Here is an 18089-nt window from a genome sequence, read left to right on the forward strand (position 1 = left end):
CATGGATTTGTCACAGAAATGACTGATGCTTGATGAATGTGATTCCTGTGTGAAGTATTAAATACGTGGGATTCTAAAGCCTGCATACATTGGGCAATACTGACTGACCTGGAATTCGGTGAAGTGCACTTTCCAAAGACAGGAAGTTGGCTTAATCGCCAGAGACGTAAATAACAGGCAGGGTAGTCAATTACAAGATCTTGCGGTTTTTCCGATGGCTTGTAGGTTGTGTTTTATTTGTGCGGCTGTTTTGATACGGTACGCGAATGCCCAGCCCATTCAGTTATCTGTGAAAGAGAACCAGCCGAGTGGAACCTCGGTAGGGTTTGTCACGCGTGGAGCCGGCTTCCTGGACATACTTGATCTGTCACAGAAGACCGACCTCAGGTACAAAATCTTAACCCAGGGAAATCCGTGGAAGGAATTTTTCACAGTAAACCAGGGAACTGGAGAAATTAGCACCGCTGCTGTGCTGGACCGTGAAGCTTTGTGTCCGGATCAACAAGCAATATGTCAAGCGGATATAGATGTCGCTGCTCACTCGGAAACCTTCCTTCGCCTTTTCCGAGTTGAGTTGACTGTTGTAGACATCAATGACAATGCCCCGGAATTTTCTGAATCGGAAGTGACTGTTAGCATACCGGAATCAGCGCCTATCGGTTTTAATGTACCCATCAGAGGAGCCACTGACAAAGACACCGGTAAGTCCCACGGTGTCCAGAAATACGAGATTTTCCCAGCGGACGGTCAATTCACTGTCAGTGTAATCGAAAACTTGGACGGCTCGCCTGAAGTGGGAATTGTGGTTGGCCAGAAGCTGGACAGAGAGCTCATGTCATCTCACTCGGTGGAAATTCTGGCTAAAGATGGCGGTGTTCCTCCGAGGACAGGAACCGTTAAGGTGACAATTCTGGTGACAGACGCCAACGACCATTCTCCCACGTTTAGTCGATCTGTGTACAACATCAGTGTTCTGGAAAACCTCCCCGTGAACACCAGTATCATCCAGGTGAAAGCCACAGACAGAGACACCGGAGTAAACGGCAAAATCAGTTACCGATTCAGCCCAAGAACAGTCTCCAAATTTCCGAACTTCTTTGTCACTGATGCTGCCTCGGGAAAAATTCTACTGAAAGATACGTTAGATTTCGAAGCTAGGAGAGAATACCGTTTGGTCGTGGAAGCCACTGATGAAGGGAACCCGCGGCAGACTTCGCAGGCGTTGGTAATCGTTAACGTCCAGGATGTGAACGACAACGTCCCCGTTGTCAGCTTTAACTTTCTGTCCGACAGAAACGAAGCAGAAGTATCCGAAAGCAGCCAAGTGGACGACTTTGTTGCCCATATTTCGGTGTCTGATCGTGATCAGGGTCTGAACTCCGACGTCGACTGCCGGACAACGTCAGATGCTTTCAAAATTGAGTGGCTGTACGACAATGAGTTCCAGGTGATGTTGAACACCACACTGGATCGAGAACTGATATCAGAGATTAATGTTACGGTGAAGTGTACTGACAAAGGTAATCTCCCTCTGAGCGACACTAGAACATTCAAGGTGATAGTTCTGGATGAAAATGACAATAGCCCCTATTTTGTCGAGCCTGAATATACGGTTACAATTCGAGAAGATCTACCCATAGGGGAGGAAGTTATAACCCTGTTAGCTTCAGACGCGGACCCCACAGAGAACGGCAAGGTCAGGTACTTCTTGATCGGAGAAAACAAGGACTTCTTTTCTGTTAACCCAGACTCCGGTAGGATAGAAGTGTCGCAGGCTCTGGATTACGAATCGAAGAGGCAGATGACGGTGATGGTTGAAGCACGAGACGGAGGTAACCCTTATCGTAATTCATCCGCAGTCATCGAAGTGACGATTTTGGATGTTAATGACGAGGCACCGGAGTTCAACCAAACAACGTACGAGTTTTATTTGAAAGAAAACAGTACAAAGGGCGCTTATGTGGGACAGGTAGCCGCTTCCGATCCAGATAAAAACTATGGTGGGCTCGTGACTTACTCTTTGAGAGAGGAACGCTCTGTTATTCCTGCCTTCTCAATTTCCGCCAATGGCGTTATCACGACCTTGCGGCCATTAGACAGGGAGACAACTTCTGACGTCACGATAACCGCCATAGCCGCTGACATCAATAGATCTTCGCAAATCTCCTCGGCTGAAGTGACGATTCGACTCCTTGATATCAATGACAATAGACCCGTTATAATGTTCCCAAACGACATCAACAATACAGTAGTTTTATCTACAGATCTTCAATACAGCACTGTACCAATAGCCACAGTCCTGGCACAGGACGCCGACTTCGGAGAAAACAAAGCTCTTGTGTATGAAATGGAGAACGAAGATCTTCGCCATACTTTCCGTGTAGATTCAGAGAACGGAAGCATCTGGCTCGTGAATAAGGGAGAGAACTTTGAAGGACGAACATACACCATTGACATCCTGGTCAGAGACCGTGGAAACCCACCACTGGAAGATGTCACCCGTTTGTTTGTCGTCTTCCCTCTTGGCAGTTCGTCTGAAATCTCAGACATTGCCTCTAATGTGACAACAGTTATCATCGTAATCTGCATCACCACACTTTTGTCGATTCTGATACTGATTGGGATATGCATCGTCAGGAGATCCACTCCCAAACCGCCTCGGCAAGGAGCGATAACTACTGACTCTTTTGGGTACAACGTAAAAGTGGAAGCTTCGCAGAATGTCGATGTGGCCAACAAATCTGTGAATGAGAACATTGAGAACAAGGCCAATCTGATACTTGCTGATGATACTCTGCTACAAAAATCTGAGGTACAATTCCCTCTTTGATTTCACTTGATATATTTCATTTTTAATGATAAAGTAGAACGCAGATATACGATATTTAAAGACTAGCATTGTTGCTCAAGTAAAATACGGTTTTACAGCCTAGTTTTTAAAAAAAGATATATTGAAATATCCAACAGACGAATATAAATATATTTAATATTTAATGTGTGCTTTATATTACAGACTTGCTCTCCCCTGAGACTGACATCCGACAGCCCCATCGATGTCTTCACGCTCTCGCAACACGGACACACGGGAGTCTGGCTCAACTACTCAAGGAAGAATGAGGTAAGACTTAAAACTGTTTTCTTGTATAATACGACGAAGTTGGACACTTATCCCTGAATTCAGTTTTGTTGTTTTTCGCAACAAGATGTGTATCTAAGCGTATAAAGTCGGTGTTCTTCGGCATAACTGATTATGTGTAATTACTGCAAAATTCACCGTTACTTTAGGCCTGGCGTTTAAGCTTCGCGGCAAATAACATATTCAGCGTCTCAAGAAGTCACGCCAAATAGGAGAGTCACTGAGTTGTGAAGTGGCATCTTCTAGAAAAACTGAGACGACCATTTTTCTGTTCCGCTTAAACCCATGGCGTGGAGTGCATGTACTGATCAAAGCCAAATCAGATTTATGTCTTGGACAAGGTTTAATCATAATGCATTATACACACAGCCTGGTGCACTTAATCTGTTTCCTGTATACATATTACCATATCCTAATCACTGGCTTAAAGTTAATACCTACTCGTTAAACGTGGATTAATCTTTAACCGAGATCAGCCGCGATCATCGGTGTAGCGATCAGGTAATAAGTACTTGTTTAGACCTGTCATGTTTGGTGACATTAGCAAGGCACTGAAGACATTTCCTAATACTTACTTATTCTTTGATTCCTCGTCAATGTTCTATATACTCAACTTTTTCATTACATTACAGAAACTTATATTTTGTCTCGGCTTCATGATTTGATTGTTAAGTGTAGAATTTCAACATTCAATGCATGTATATCAGAACGCCAACTTTAATCGCCTGTACGGTATTGCACGAATGCAGGTTTGCCATGCGATGCACATGTTACGCCCTTAATCACGATTGATTTATTCATTCATTTATTTATTTATTTGCTAGCTTAAACTATCTTGTCAGAAATTAAACCCGCAATGCGGATGTGCGGAGCAGATCAGACGACTCGCTAAGACGTCATTTCACGCCTACGCAAGCCGGTTCCAAGCTGTGTAAAAACACACATTCTCTGCTGTAATTACGTTGAAGTGCTCGCGGCCTAAAACTTTGCTTTTCCAGCACAATGATACACGAACAGTTACTTAATACAGAAAAGATTAATAGAGAACGGCCTTTGGATCGACATGTGTAAGGATTTCTCATGTTCTCCATTTTGAAACCTCTCAGAAACTAATCATACTTACACACAGACATTTTATCCACTGATAAGATCTGATCTAGTATATTTGTACCTTACAGCATCTCATCCCACGGACGTCCAGCACGAACAGTCGCTTCACAGCGAAGAGTTTTAGTCAGATGTCCCTGGAGACGATGGCCAGTGACAGTGGGCGGGGAGTGAGTGAGGCGGACAGCCAGGAAAACATCAACAGCCACCAAGGTAAGCACAATCGATCACATTTCTGTTTGCTTTTATCCGCATGAGTAGGCCTCCACATCTTTGTGCAATGAGGTGCGACTTCCCGTTCAAACTGAAATGACCATTGGTCTTTTGTAATGCATTGTGAAGGCAGGGGTGAACAACAGATCAGGACCGAATTACATTAAGCTAGAGAGGTTCTTCTGTACCCTTTAACACCACGCAGGAAACGTCGGCACGACGGCCACGACGAGGATGCAATGAATGGATGAATGAATGAAGTTTCACTCCACAATGGCAGTATTTCAGCCATACATCGTGTCGAGACTGAAACAGCAACAGGCACAAGGAGAAACTCAATGAACTTGTTACTTAAGGAATATCTGTTTAAGAAATAATAATATTAGAAATTTGAAAGTTTTTCAAAGTGTTTTAACTGGTTTTGGAAGTGAATTATCCATTTATCCATTTGGAACACACCGTCATGGTGTACGAGTGGTCATACATTTTGTCCATGTAATGGGTGTTTATTTTATCTCTTCAGATCACACCATCCAAGAATCAACAAACACCAGCAAAACAGAATGTCCAGAAGGAGACTACATGGATATGCAGAGGTCTTGTTTATCCTCAATTTCTACTTTACCAGAAAACGGACGGATGTACAGCAACTTTCACAATCACCGTCAAACTTCATCGCACGCTTCTTGTCACACTTCCGTTCACAACCCCTCGTCTGCTAGGCAGTCGATATTCAAAGGGAGTAACGTCGACCCACCATTCCATATTCCCATGAAGAACAACGCCACAATAGACAATTACCGAAAAGGGCATCTAGCTAAACATTCTAAACACACCGTAGGCGATGGGACAGAGTATGTCAGACAGTCAAGTCATTCAGACAGTGATGATGGTGCAACAACAACATCTGGCAGTTATACTGTCGACTTTGTAGAATGTGCTGAGTTTGATGTTTAGCGCTCGCTATGTGTCTATTTATTAATTATCATGGGGACTCGTTTTGTTTATTTATTTATTTATTTGATTGGTGTTTTACGCCGTACTCAAGAATATTTCAATTATACGACAGCGGCCAGCATTATGGTGAGTGGAAACCGGGTACAGCCCGGGGGAGACCCACGACCATCCTCAGGTTGCTGCGCAGGCCTTTACGGTGGGAGAGGAAGCCAGCATGAGCTGGACTTGAACTCACAACGACCGCATTGGTGTGAGGGGTCATTACGCTGCGCTAGCGCGCTAACCTACTGAGCCGCGGATGCCGCGGGAATCGTTTTACTAACTCGTATGAAACAAATTGTTTGATATTACATCTGGATGAATTAGACAGTATCCAAAGCCCCTGGCCTACAGTTGCGCAACTCCCAGTTGCCTAAGGTGTACATGTACATACTTACCCTGTTGGGAGCCGAAAACCATATTATACATCGTATTATACAACGCACGATGCCAGATTGGAAGATTCCTGGCTTGATAATTTGGAACCTGCTTTGCACATCGACAATAGCCTCGTGTACGACGATAGTTACTACTTTTGTAACTACATATTAAGGAGATAGTTAGGCCTACTCATGGTAGTTACAATCAACTTAGTCCACAATCGCTTTGTGGAACAAGGTTCTTGTTTCTGCCGGATGCCAATGTTGTGGAGCCCACATAACTGAAAGCTGTCCTTTCCTGTTTTTATGGACGATGACACCACAGTCTAAAAAGTTCTTTTAAAACTTCCATTCTGTTTGCCAGGTGTATACATGTATTTTAGATATGTACATGTGCCTGTGTTATATTTGGCAGTATGTGCGGGATCTGAACCAAAATATAGGCGATCATTTTATTTTAGGAGATGAGAGGGCTTTCTAAAACTATAAACCATATGGCTGCCAGCAAAAGACTTTGTAGAGAATATGTTTGTAAATGTATTTATGTTACGGGGAATGTATTTATTTTGTAAATTATTTCATATACATCTGTGATATCATTACTATCTTCAAATAAACTATGTGCTCATACCAGCTAAAGAGATTATCAAAGATATGTCTTTTCTTGATTGAACTTGAATATATATATTGAACTTATATATATACATCCGCTCTGCGGATGAAAATCTGTCAGTCAGATGTGGGCAAGTTCGTCAGATACCTGTCAAATGTCTTTGGTTTACTCCAGCTTTGCCCAACCATGAACACGAACGCATTCGTACAAGTGAAATATTCTTGTGCTTGTACTTTACAACGAATGAACTCCAGTCAATTAGCGAATTTCAAATCACAGTAAAATTCAAAATCAAGGTCAAAATATTGCATGACAGCGTAAATCCTGGGTATTTTATCGTGAAACAAATTTCAGCTGAAATAACGGAAAGGAAAATACGAAGTTTATTGATCGAAACTTTGACTTAAATCATTTCGTGATCCCAGTCCCAGGGTATTAGCCCGCCAAGTTCATCAGGGAAACCACAATTCCATCTGGTTTTTAAACCATGTAAATTAACTTATTCTTAGTATTTTGATAGTCATAGTCATTATTTATCTCTACAGTTTTCACGGTATAGGTACATCTTTGAGACCGTGGTGTACAGTCAGTTGTATTTAATTCAAACTAAATCTTAGTGGCAACAGCTCTGGGCTGTGAGAGTTGGTATATACTGTCTGGGGAAAGTATCACGTCATGTATAACAAAGCAGCTACTTAGTCCAGAAATTGCCAGGCAAGGGAAATAACTCCTAATGAGCTGAATCCTCTCGCGGCTGAATGTGTTTGCCTCCTGTCAATAGGCTGTTTTTTTTTGTTTTTTTTTGTTTTTTGATTGGTGTTTTACGCCGTACTCAAGAATATTTCACTTATACGACGGCGTTAGCCAGCATTATGGTGGGTGGAAACCGGGCACAGCCCGGGGGAAACCCACGACCATCCGCAGGTTGCTGACAGACCTTCCCACTTACAGCCGGAGAGGAAGCCAGCATGATCTGGACTTTAACTCACAGCGACCGCATTGGTGAGAAGCTCCTGGGTCATTACGCTGCGCTAGCGCGCTAACCGACAATAGGCTGTTAAAATCAATACAGTGAACACCTCATTCACGGATGGCCCGGGCAACAGTCAAACTGAGTCTTACCAATGTATTTATTGTACAGATTGTGGAGAATTTGACCGATCTCAGAGGAAAGCATACCAAGTCACCATGACTGGGGAAAATGTCACTGACACCTATATATATGGATGTGAACATGACTAGGTTTTGCGTCTTACATAATAATTTTTCAGTCATATGGCGATGAAGGGTCATTCGGAGTGTCTATTGTGTGTCTTCTCTGACAGAGTGCCACTGAAGTATCATACCGAAGACATCAGCCATGACACTCCATCCAGTATACTGACACCGGACAAACTAGTTCTGTTTCCTGCTCTAACTTCTCAATGGCCAACGCCAGTCGAGGCAACTACCTGTATTTTGAAGTCGTTGATGTGATCCGACCCGGATTAAACACAAGATCTCTCGACACCGAAGCGGACCCTCTAACTACTGGGCCATCCAAGCTGTCTATAAGAAGTTTGCTTAGCCATTTTCTTGGAAGTTTTTTTAAACGTTGTTGATAGTTAAATCAGTGTTAAATTAGCTTCAGAAATACAGTTTTGTGTTATCGCCTTTTATTGAGGCGGCACCAAAGTATGATGGAGTCATGACATAGTCTCGAATAGCCCTGCAATCTTGCGTTACCTGCCGCCATGAGCATACAGTGTGGGGTTTTCCGAGACTAATTATTGTTTGAGTTAGGCGGTAATGTATTATAATGGAACCTGACCATCACGCACTTGGATACTTTGTTTTAGTGACATCACGGTACTATAATCTGATAATAACCCAACGTATTATGAAAGACACGCTCAGTACAAAAATAACCAATTGACTACGCTCTGATAATAAATGTGTTGATGTAGGTCTACAACAGAGGTTGAGTATTCCACTTAAATTAATTGTTCGCCAGTCTGTCTGGCTCGTTCAGCTACTGCTTTGTTATCCCGGTTGCAATCAGACTCTCATAAAAGAGATCACAGGCTCGAATCCATATCTTGCTGGTCAGGAAGCTTGTCAAGTACCTGTCCAAGGACGGTGGTTTACTCTTGACAATTCTGTTCCCTACTAATAAAGCTAAACGATGTCTTATCAGTGAAAAATTCCTGAGTACAACGTTAAAGATCACTCGAAACAAAATCCAAATAACTTACAAATTCACTGAACAAGTTATCTCAAGCATCAACAACTTTCAGTCTCTATGATTATCAAATATCATTCATATCTGATGTTATGGTCTTCTTGCCCAAAGCATTTGTGGCCTGACTTGAGTGTAACTACCATAGCAACATGTCTTTAATATGTGTCGCCATGGTGATTACAATCAACTTTGCCTACGATCGCTTTGTGAGTAGCGTAAATAAAGACGATCACCCCCACCATTAGTCGTTGAAAGCGTCATCTATTTCACATATTCAACAGCAGATGTATCATAGGAAATACTTTATTAATAGAAATCTCCGTTTTCAAAAAGTTTTCTAGACATCTGATGCAAAACAATATCTCAGCACATTTCCGACATGCACATTGTACATAAAGTGCCTATGCACAATGCATTTTGTTGGCTTCAATGCCCAGCGCACTCAACAAACTTAGTTTGCATAATTTATTCAAACAATGGATGGATGATGTAAATGACTAATTTGGCAGGAATATTACCAATTTTGAAATGAGGATTTTGAAATATATGTCAGTATAACTCAGCAGTTAAATGATGATGAGTATATCCTATAACGCAGCAGTGAACCAAGTAAGAATCTATACAACACGGTAGCGAGATGAGGATGAATCTATATAACACAGTAATGAAATGAGGACGACTATATAATACATGTACATAATGATAGGAGGATAACTCTGTTATAACACATTGCTGCCTCAGTCCTCATACAGAGGACAAATTGAGGAAAATTTGGCACAAAACAAACGCTGCATGCACTTCAAGCATGTAGCAAAAATGTCTTTTTCATCAAAACGATCAAGATGTTAGTCTGTTTCATCAAAGAACCGATTAACAATTTTCCATTTCAGGATAGGCATATTCGCCATATAATAAGTGACACTGGTCGCCATGTTGATGGCGTCACTCTAATTCCAATCAGTCTTTCAGACAAATCTGACGCTGTCATCACACGCTGGCCGTTTGGGCCTCCTGACTTTCACACTCGGACAAGTCGTCGATGCTGTAGCTGCCTGACGTTGTCGTTGCGCTGTCGTCATCAAACGTCGTCCCCGTGACGTCACTTCTGTTCACGAGACTGTCATGTGAGCTGGTAATATCTTGTCGTCGCTGCGACCGACAGATCTGTCCGACGTCGATTTTAATGACAGGGTCTGAGAGTAGTGCACGTTTGTTGACCCCGTGTGAAGCTCTGAGGGAAAGCTGCTGACGTCTAGGAATGGGCGGAGGGGGCGAGGCAGACCCGGACCGAGCCTCCGAACTGACAGGAGACATCCGTGTGTAACCCTGGTGGTCATGCTCAGCACTATTCCCCGGTCGAGAAACCACGTTGTTGCCGTTGTCACACAGCCGTGGCGTTCTCCTCAGGATGTTGTAGTAATGCTCCGGCAATTTCCGGTTCATGTCGTTATGGTTACGTAGGGACGCCATGTAAGATAACGGCGACCTCTGCATGTCCACGTATTCACCTTCCAAACCACAATCACTCGAATTCTTCGTCAAGCATTCTGGAATTGAAATGTAACAACAATGGTCAAAATGATTTTAATGCAATAATAGCGGTTTGAAAATAATATAAAGACATAATTAATTTGTGTACAAATACCAAAAACAGTTATCTGCATTAACAAGATCATTAAAAAAAAGTCATGCACCATGCACTAGCGCAGGATGACAAACACACTGATAAATATAGGCTATTACATTCACACGAACTTAAGACAAACGAGCAGTAAAATCCAACCGCCATCCAATAAATATAAATGTCTCAAAAATATAAAATAATAATGTCACAAAAAGCCTCTAGAAATATTTTCAACACTCAAAATATCTGTTTAATATTGTCATATTCAGACGCAGAGGACTATTCACTTGATTATCATAATTTCTTGAGAGCTTAATTATAGATGCTAGAAGTCCAGACATCAGAAAGTTCTAAATGGATGGTTCAGGGGAATCCCCTTCAAACCACAGCGAGTCTGTTCCGTTCCACGTGCATGAGTGTGTTAGTTACCGATACACTTATGAATGACTGTCTATTGAGGGTATTAGGTAGAACTCAACAGTATGTAAATATGTTAAAAATGATTAACAACTCTTAGTGAGGTTTACTTAATAATTCAATGGGCCCGAGTCCACAAAACGATTTTTGACTTCTGTATTAAAACTAGATTTGAAGCCTTAATGTAATAGGCCTACGAAGTTTATGGCTCAAGATGTTCAAATTTCCATAAATTTGATAATATCGATAATCAAGAGGTTCTTTTTCAGTTTTAATTTTTACATTCCAAAAATAAACGTTTAAAATCACATTTCAGCTTTTGACTTAAGTCATGTTTGGCTTTGTGGAATCGCCTGTAGTAATTGCTTGTGGCGGTCGTTTTGAAGAAATAGCTCTGACATGTCCAGCACCAAGTAATTTATAATTCGTTTTTCCACAGAAGTTAGAAATGCTTGCGAAGCAGTGTACCATAACTTATGATGAGTGTTGAGTGGTAGTCAGTAACGAGGGCAGTAAATAACATTTAGTGCTAGTGACGACATAGAGGGCCCTAATATGAGCTGACGTAAGGCTTGTGTCAGTCATCGCAGGCTTCAGCTGAGAGGGATTGCCCTGATATACTCCCTTCACCAGCTGCCGGTCAAGAGCAACATTCTTAGAAAAGCGCTTGACCTGACAAGCCCTAGCACCATTAGTAATCTGTCTACAAAGTAGCATTTTGGTCATTTTAAAGAAGAGAAACTGCGAACATTATTCAAGGTGGTTTTTCCTTTCCCTTAATTCAAGATATAGCACTTGTGCTCCGTAGATATTAGGTACATATTACAGTATCCACAACACATTTTTAAATTCTTTATTTTTTTGTCGAGGATTCTCCACAGCCAGGGGCCACTTAGGAGTCTCCTCAAGAATATATAAACCATTTACCATTCTTAAGGATATATACAACATTTCCATGCTATTCCCCAATTCATTCATGCGAAATAATAGTATGATATGGGAATATGATACAGGAAATATACAATATAGTTGTAAGTCACTTAGGTAGACAGGTATTGTGGTCAGAATAAAGGATAGCTGTCTTTATCAATGTCGACTCTATGGGCAGTTGATACATAATTGTGAATATTTTCGAATATTTTTAAATTGTCGTATAATCAAGTCATTTGAGCCAGTCAGTAATATAGATTTGATATATTTTGGACAATGCTTAAGAAAGACAGAGTGATGCACACTAGGAGAGACCGTATTTATGGATGATTTGCATGCTCTCTACCACAACATACTCTACCTATACAATTTTCCCAAACGAGTCAAGCAAAAATGCCGAGAGTTATATCTTTACCACAAGTTATTTCCTCCATTGAGAGGGCTTGTTTGTCAACACCATGTAATTTCGAACTTCCACATCCGACAAAAACGTAAAAGTGTCTTCAAGTGAATTGATGTCAAAAAACCCAGCACCCGTGCACAGTAGCAAAGCAGAATACATCAGCCACACTTGTAATGCAGTTGTCAGAAATGTGTAAAACAAGCTGATAGGTTGCCGTTGGCATCGGCATCAACTCATTTTTTTTGTACATCACATGGTAAAGATATTTCTCTGACAAGGTACGGGTTAATGAGAAGCCCGGATGTGGGTTAGAAACATATTTCCGGAGATATCCGGAACTCACCGAGTACGTGCTAGTCCCATCACACATAGTGAGGGCTGAAGGCTGCGGAGAAATAAGGTAAAAGGTGCATGAGTTATTGTGGATGATTACAGGTTGAGCAGCTTAGAAACTACTTCAGTACCTTAATTCTTAACGGTTGCAAATTCAAAACTTACTTTTGGCGAAATAAAACACAGAAGGTTAAACGTACTGTGTATTATTTGTTAAATGTTATTGTTTTAACAATCCGACCCTCAACCCCATATATATGTTCTTTTAACTTTCCCCGCCCCTAATTTATGAACAAATAAGTAATCAATACAACGCAAGATGACTTTCAGGCATGCGTGTTCAAGATAAGGACAGGTGGCAACCAAAATATTGATTACAGTCAAATTAAAAAGTGACACTGAAGCTATAGAGCAACTAAATGCATATAACACCTGTTTTTTTCCAAAGCAATGATTTCTGCCAAAAAATGTTGACAAACGTTATGTTTTATTAGTGATATTATTTCTTTACCAGAACCATGCTGTTAGAGATGTAGAATTCCGTCGTGATTAGTATAATATATTATCCCTTTCTACAAAGGTGCAGATTTGCTAAAGCTGAGCCTTTTGCGAGCCTGGTGCTTTCACTTTCATTTTCGATACAGCCATGAGACATTAGCATTTGACAATATAAACAAGTCAGGCCGTGAGGCGTACTTGTCAGTGTTACTGGGAGCATTGCTAAGGACAACAACAAGGTGCAAGATTCAAACAAGAAATATATGGGTGAACCAGCGGAAGTGTCGTACCTTGCTCATCCATAGGATAATGGCGTCTGCTGTGCGCATCTTCCTCACTTCCGCCTCGCCCACTATCACTCGTCACTGTCTCTCCCGATACGTTACTGGTTTCATCATCACCCTACATCAATAGGTAGAAGTTCAGACTAGTACACACTATCCTTGTCTTACAGTGCAGATATTATAATCCTGGTTCCCGGGCTTTATATCACTCCGAACATTGCATTTCTTCGATGTATCGAGGCTCGGGAACCAGGATGCGCTTTAGTATCCCTTTAACTGGCGCGATAACTGTTTTCCACTTTATGCTGATTTATTTGTGTTACATGTCCCTAACTACTCTGATTAACTTCCCTCTACTAATACACAGCTGCAGACAATTAAGGTCAGGTGAAGCAGTGATGCATCTAAAAGCACAAATTGCAGGGCAGGTTTCAGATCAATAAAACTGTGTTAGAAATAGGCTTATGACTAACTAACAATACAAAAGCATTTATCGCTGGAAAATATCATGCAATGCTTGGTTGGCAAGCAGTCAGCAAACAGTAACTACATGTATACGCTCTCCCCCCCCCGCCCCCCCACCCTTAACTCCGGATGCCCGCTCTATTTCCCGATTCCTGTGATGATGAATAACCTTACCCGGGGGCCATGCAGCCAAAGTTTGGCGCTAGCAGGGACATTATTGGGCGATATGATATTCGAGTATCCTTCTGTCTTTGTTCTTCCAGGTTCAGCTTTGGCATCCAGCCATATAAGGTTCAGAGAGTTTTGTGTCTGTAATAGCATAAATTTCTCGGTTTCTGTGACATGCTAATAAAACTCTTGGCAAAAAACATACTTTTTCACACTGATGCACTTGAAAGAATGTAACATGGGTAAAGTTTGTTCTTTTTACAGATATACTAATTTATTTAAGAGTTTATAGTCTACGAGGCATTTATTTCGATGAAGATATGCAGCTAAATGATTAGTTGTAGCTGTGAAAAGCAAAAGTAAACTTTATAAAAATACATAACTTTGCCAAAAAATCATGAATAACGACAAGCCAGTGTTAACGGTAAATTCGGATATGCACAAGATACAAGCTAAAAACTATTCACTTTCTCAGTATATATGATGGGAAGTACGACCAGGTGTAAACAGCATCATGCGACAATAAACAGGAATTGAAACTTATACACTTCAAAGCGGTGCCACAAAGTGAAACAACGCAAAATTATTCATAATGTAGTCCGGACTCACCGTTAGTGACGCAGGCTGTCTGACGACGTCATGGGACGGTCGTTGTTTGTTGCCCGCCATCTTGGATGGAGGGTCAGTTGTCGATTCTCCAGATAAAAGGCCTTGCTCGTTTTGAAACACAAAGTTAACTCCCTTTTTGGTTTTTCCATTGGTTTGGTTAGGATTTGTAGAGTGTGTTCCTGATTTGCCGTCAACGTTAACATTCACTTTAGCCTTATCTGGCTGTGTTTTGCCAGTAAATCCCGCGGACGGGTCTCTCCGGTTCTGGCGTCTGATGATGAATATGGTGATGATAATGATGACAGAAAGGAACGTGGTGGCACAAATAACGGCAATAACGATGATGAAGTTGTTTGGTAATCCGTCTGAGACCGGTGTCACGGAGCCGGAGACGTTCGTGGGCAACACAGTTACGTTGAACCGCTTCAGAGTGACTCGCTGTGGTGAGCCGTGGTCTTTGACTGATACCAAAAGGCTGGCAGATTCTTGAGAAATTATCGAGTCTTTGGAAGAACTGTTCAGTCTAAGAAAGATTTCTCCACTTTGCGCGTTCATCCCGAAGAGAGATTTAGGATCACCAGCCTCAATGGCGAATGTTAGCGTCCCATTCTCGCCAGCATCCGGATCCTCAGCGACGAGTTTCACGAATGGCGTCTGTGGTGGCTGGTTGGAGTAGACAATAACTGAGCTGTTAGCAACATAAGGAAGTTGCACCATAGGTGAGTTATCATTAACATCCAGGATTTCAACTGCCACTCCGACGGTGGACGTCAAAGGGTTATCTCCCTTGTCTGTGGCAACGACGAAGAAGCGAACCATAGGGCTCTTTTCTCTGTCAATGTTCTTCGCTGTGGTAATCAGGCCGTCTTCAGAGGATACAGCAAACATCCCTGTGGATTCAGGCGTATCGCTTATTGTATAGGAAACCTTGCCTCCTAAACCCAAATCAGGGTCAGAAGCTACCACACTACCTATCACGGTGCCAAGTGGGCTGTTCTCCAAAACACTAAACCGGTAAAACGTTTGGTTAAATTTCGGCCGCTCGTCGTTAACGTCTACAATCATGACGGCCACCGTGGCGTTAGTATGGCGAGGCGGTATCCCAGCGTCACTGGCCATCACCGTGAATGATATCTCCGATGTGTTCTCGTAGTCCAATTTCTGTCTTAGAGACAACATACCAGACACATTGTCTATTTTGAAAAATGAACTGTCGTTTCCATAGAGTTCGTAGGAGACTTTACCGTTTTTACCTATATCGTCATCAGTAGCATTTAGGTGAAGGACTCCTTCCCCAACAGAGGTGTTTTCCTTGAGGGTTATCACATATGAGGATAGTTTGAACTCGGGTGAATTATCGTTTTCGTCTGCCACAATCACAAGAAAATGGCCTGCCACGGTAAGCGAGGGTTTCCCTCTATCGTTGCACAGTATGGTCACATTATATTCCGATATGGTTTCGCGGTTAAGTTTCACGCCCAGGTTCACCTGAAACTCATTGTCATACAGCCTCTCAAGCTTAAACTCAGGGTTACCAATAGTACAGTTGACCTCAGCGTTCTGGCCATTGTCTCTGTCCAGGGCTGATATGTGGGCCACAAAGTCGTTAATATTCGCGTTTTCAGAAATTATGGCGTGGTCACCTCTTGGTAAGAAATTGTACTTCAAGCTTGGTGTATTGTCGTTGGTGTCAGTGAGGTTCACTAGCACAAGAGCCTGCGCTGTGCGGGGTTGCACCCCCATATCCGCTGCTTCCACCACCAGGCGGTACTGCTGCTCCGTCTCATAATCCACCACGCCAACCACACGAATCTCACCCGAAGCGGTATTTATCTGGAATACATCTGAAAATTTTGCCGCGGTTCGGGTACTGAATCGGTAACTGATTTTGCCGTTTACTCCGGTATCTCTGTCTGTGGCTTTCACCTGGATGATACTGGTGTTCACGGGGAGGTTTTCCAGAACGCTGATGTTGTACACAGTCCGGCTAAACGTGGGAGAATGGTCATTTGCGTCTGTCACCAGAATTGTCACCTTAACGGTTCCTGTCCTCGGAGGAACACCGCCATCTTTAGCCAGAATTTCCACCGAGTGAGATGACATGAGCTCTCTGTCCAGCGTCCGGCCAACCACAATTCCCACTTCAGGTGAGCCGTCCAAGTTTTCGATTACACTGACAGTGAATTGACCGTCCGCTGGGAAAATCTCGTACTTTTCGACACCATGAGACTTACCGGTGTCTTTGTCAGTGGCTCCTCTGATGGGTACTTTAAAACCGATAGGCGCTGACTCCGGTATGTTAACCGTCACTTCCGCCTTAGGGAATTCTGGGGCATTGTCATTAATGTCTTCTATTACAATTTTTAACTTGAGAATTTTGAAAATGGCATCGGAGTGAACAGCCACATCGAAATCCTGAAAACATTCTGATGGCAGATCAGGGCATATAATTTCCCGATCCAAAATTTCCGTCGTGTAAATTATTCCTGACACCTCCTCCATTCGGAAACTATTAATCCAAGGATTTCTCTGGCCAAAAAACATAAACTTGAGAGCGGTTCTGTTTACGGAGGCCAGTGACTTAACGAACTGGGGGTCATTCTGAATGCTGCCAACCAATGTGCCCTTCGGTTTCTCTTCCACAACACTGAGGGTGTAAGTCTGTCCGTAAATCCCAGCAAAGAGCACACTTAATGCCAACAGTCTAAAACAAGACATTTTCATTGCTAAAGCCATAATTAAGTTTTCAAAGCACGAAGGAGACTGAAGAAAGTGTCCTCACCAACATAATGATGTCTCTCTGGCTCGGCTAGCACATCCGTCCCGTTGGGGAAATGCCCTGGTAATACACTTGTATTCAGTTTAACTTCCCTGTCCCCTCTCAAGTGAAGTCAATGAGATCGGCAGTCAACAAAAAACGCTAGTGGACTCTGCAAATAGAGAGAAAATAAATATTTACCGAAGTGTTTGGGGAAGTGCTTAAGTTAAGCCCTGGCTTTGAAGGGCTAATCCTGAGCATCTATTCTCACCTGAGTAATCAGCACAGGTATGTCCTTTCTTAATTACGGATAACTATCATACTGGCTTTATGTGAGGGTTAAAGCCGACCGGCATTCTAATTCACTTAAAAGGATCTCAGTCTGCCTCGACAGTCCCGACCAGCCGGGCCCGTCGGGATCATATTTGATGGCGTATAGAAGGAATACATTCCGCAGCCTTCACGTTGCCGCGAGCTCGGCAGGTGAAAGATTTACACGGGTTTAAACTGGATCAACGTCTTCACAATTTGTGTCCCCTTGTAAGGAAACCGTCGTAATGAGACCGACTTCCTCGGGTACCTTCAGAAGGACGACATCCCGGGCGACGTGCACGCATCACTTGGCACCTAATCCGGGCGCTATCCTCTAAATGCCGTCATTATCACCTTATTTATCAAGGAACCTTACAGAACATATCTTAGTCCGTGCCGCAACAGTTAACGGTGATACATTCTGAAATGACCGGACATGTGCTACATAATTACAGCATACTGTTTGCCACCAGTGGTAAAATTCCACAACTGTTTGCTAATTTCGAGCGGAATTCCTTCGGGGCTTGGTCATTCCTCTCAGCTAATGAAGCCTGTATGGGCCATATTACCCAAACGCTGACATATCTAAGAACATCTACATTGCGAGAAATAATTAACTGAC

The 18089-nt window shown here is 42.5% G+C and overlaps 2 protein-coding genes across 2 annotated transcripts; one reads left to right on the forward strand and one right to left on the reverse strand.

The window, feature by feature from the left end:
• The first annotated feature begins 214 nt into the window (after positions 1-214).
• On the forward strand, positions 215-5413 carry LOC135473331 (protocadherin alpha-4-like). Its single transcript, XM_064753180.1, has 4 exons — positions 215-2812; positions 3014-3118; positions 4315-4456; positions 4980-5413. Exons 1-4 carry the CDS (start codon positions 215-217, stop codon positions 5411-5413), a joined length of 3279 nt encoding a protein of 1092 aa, XP_064609250.1.
• A 3852-nt stretch (positions 5414-9265) lies between these two features.
• Positions 9266-17133, reverse strand: LOC135473332 (protocadherin-11 X-linked-like). The gene is made up of 3 exons (XM_064753181.1): positions 14398-17133; positions 13162-13273; positions 9266-10213 (listed from the first exon to the last, which is right to left on the reverse strand). The coding sequence occupies exons 1-3, from the start codon at positions 17131-17133 to the stop codon at positions 9654-9656; spliced, it is 3408 nt and encodes a 1135-aa protein (XP_064609251.1). The 3' UTR covers positions 9266-9653.
• Between the last annotated feature and the right edge of the window lie 956 nt (positions 17134-18089).

Source organism: Liolophura sinensis, chromosome 8 (genome assembly GCF_032854445.1).
Source record: "Liolophura sinensis isolate JHLJ2023 chromosome 8, CUHK_Ljap_v2, whole genome shotgun sequence".
Lineage (NCBI taxonomy): Eukaryota > Metazoa > Mollusca > Polyplacophora > Chitonida > Chitonidae > Liolophura > Liolophura sinensis.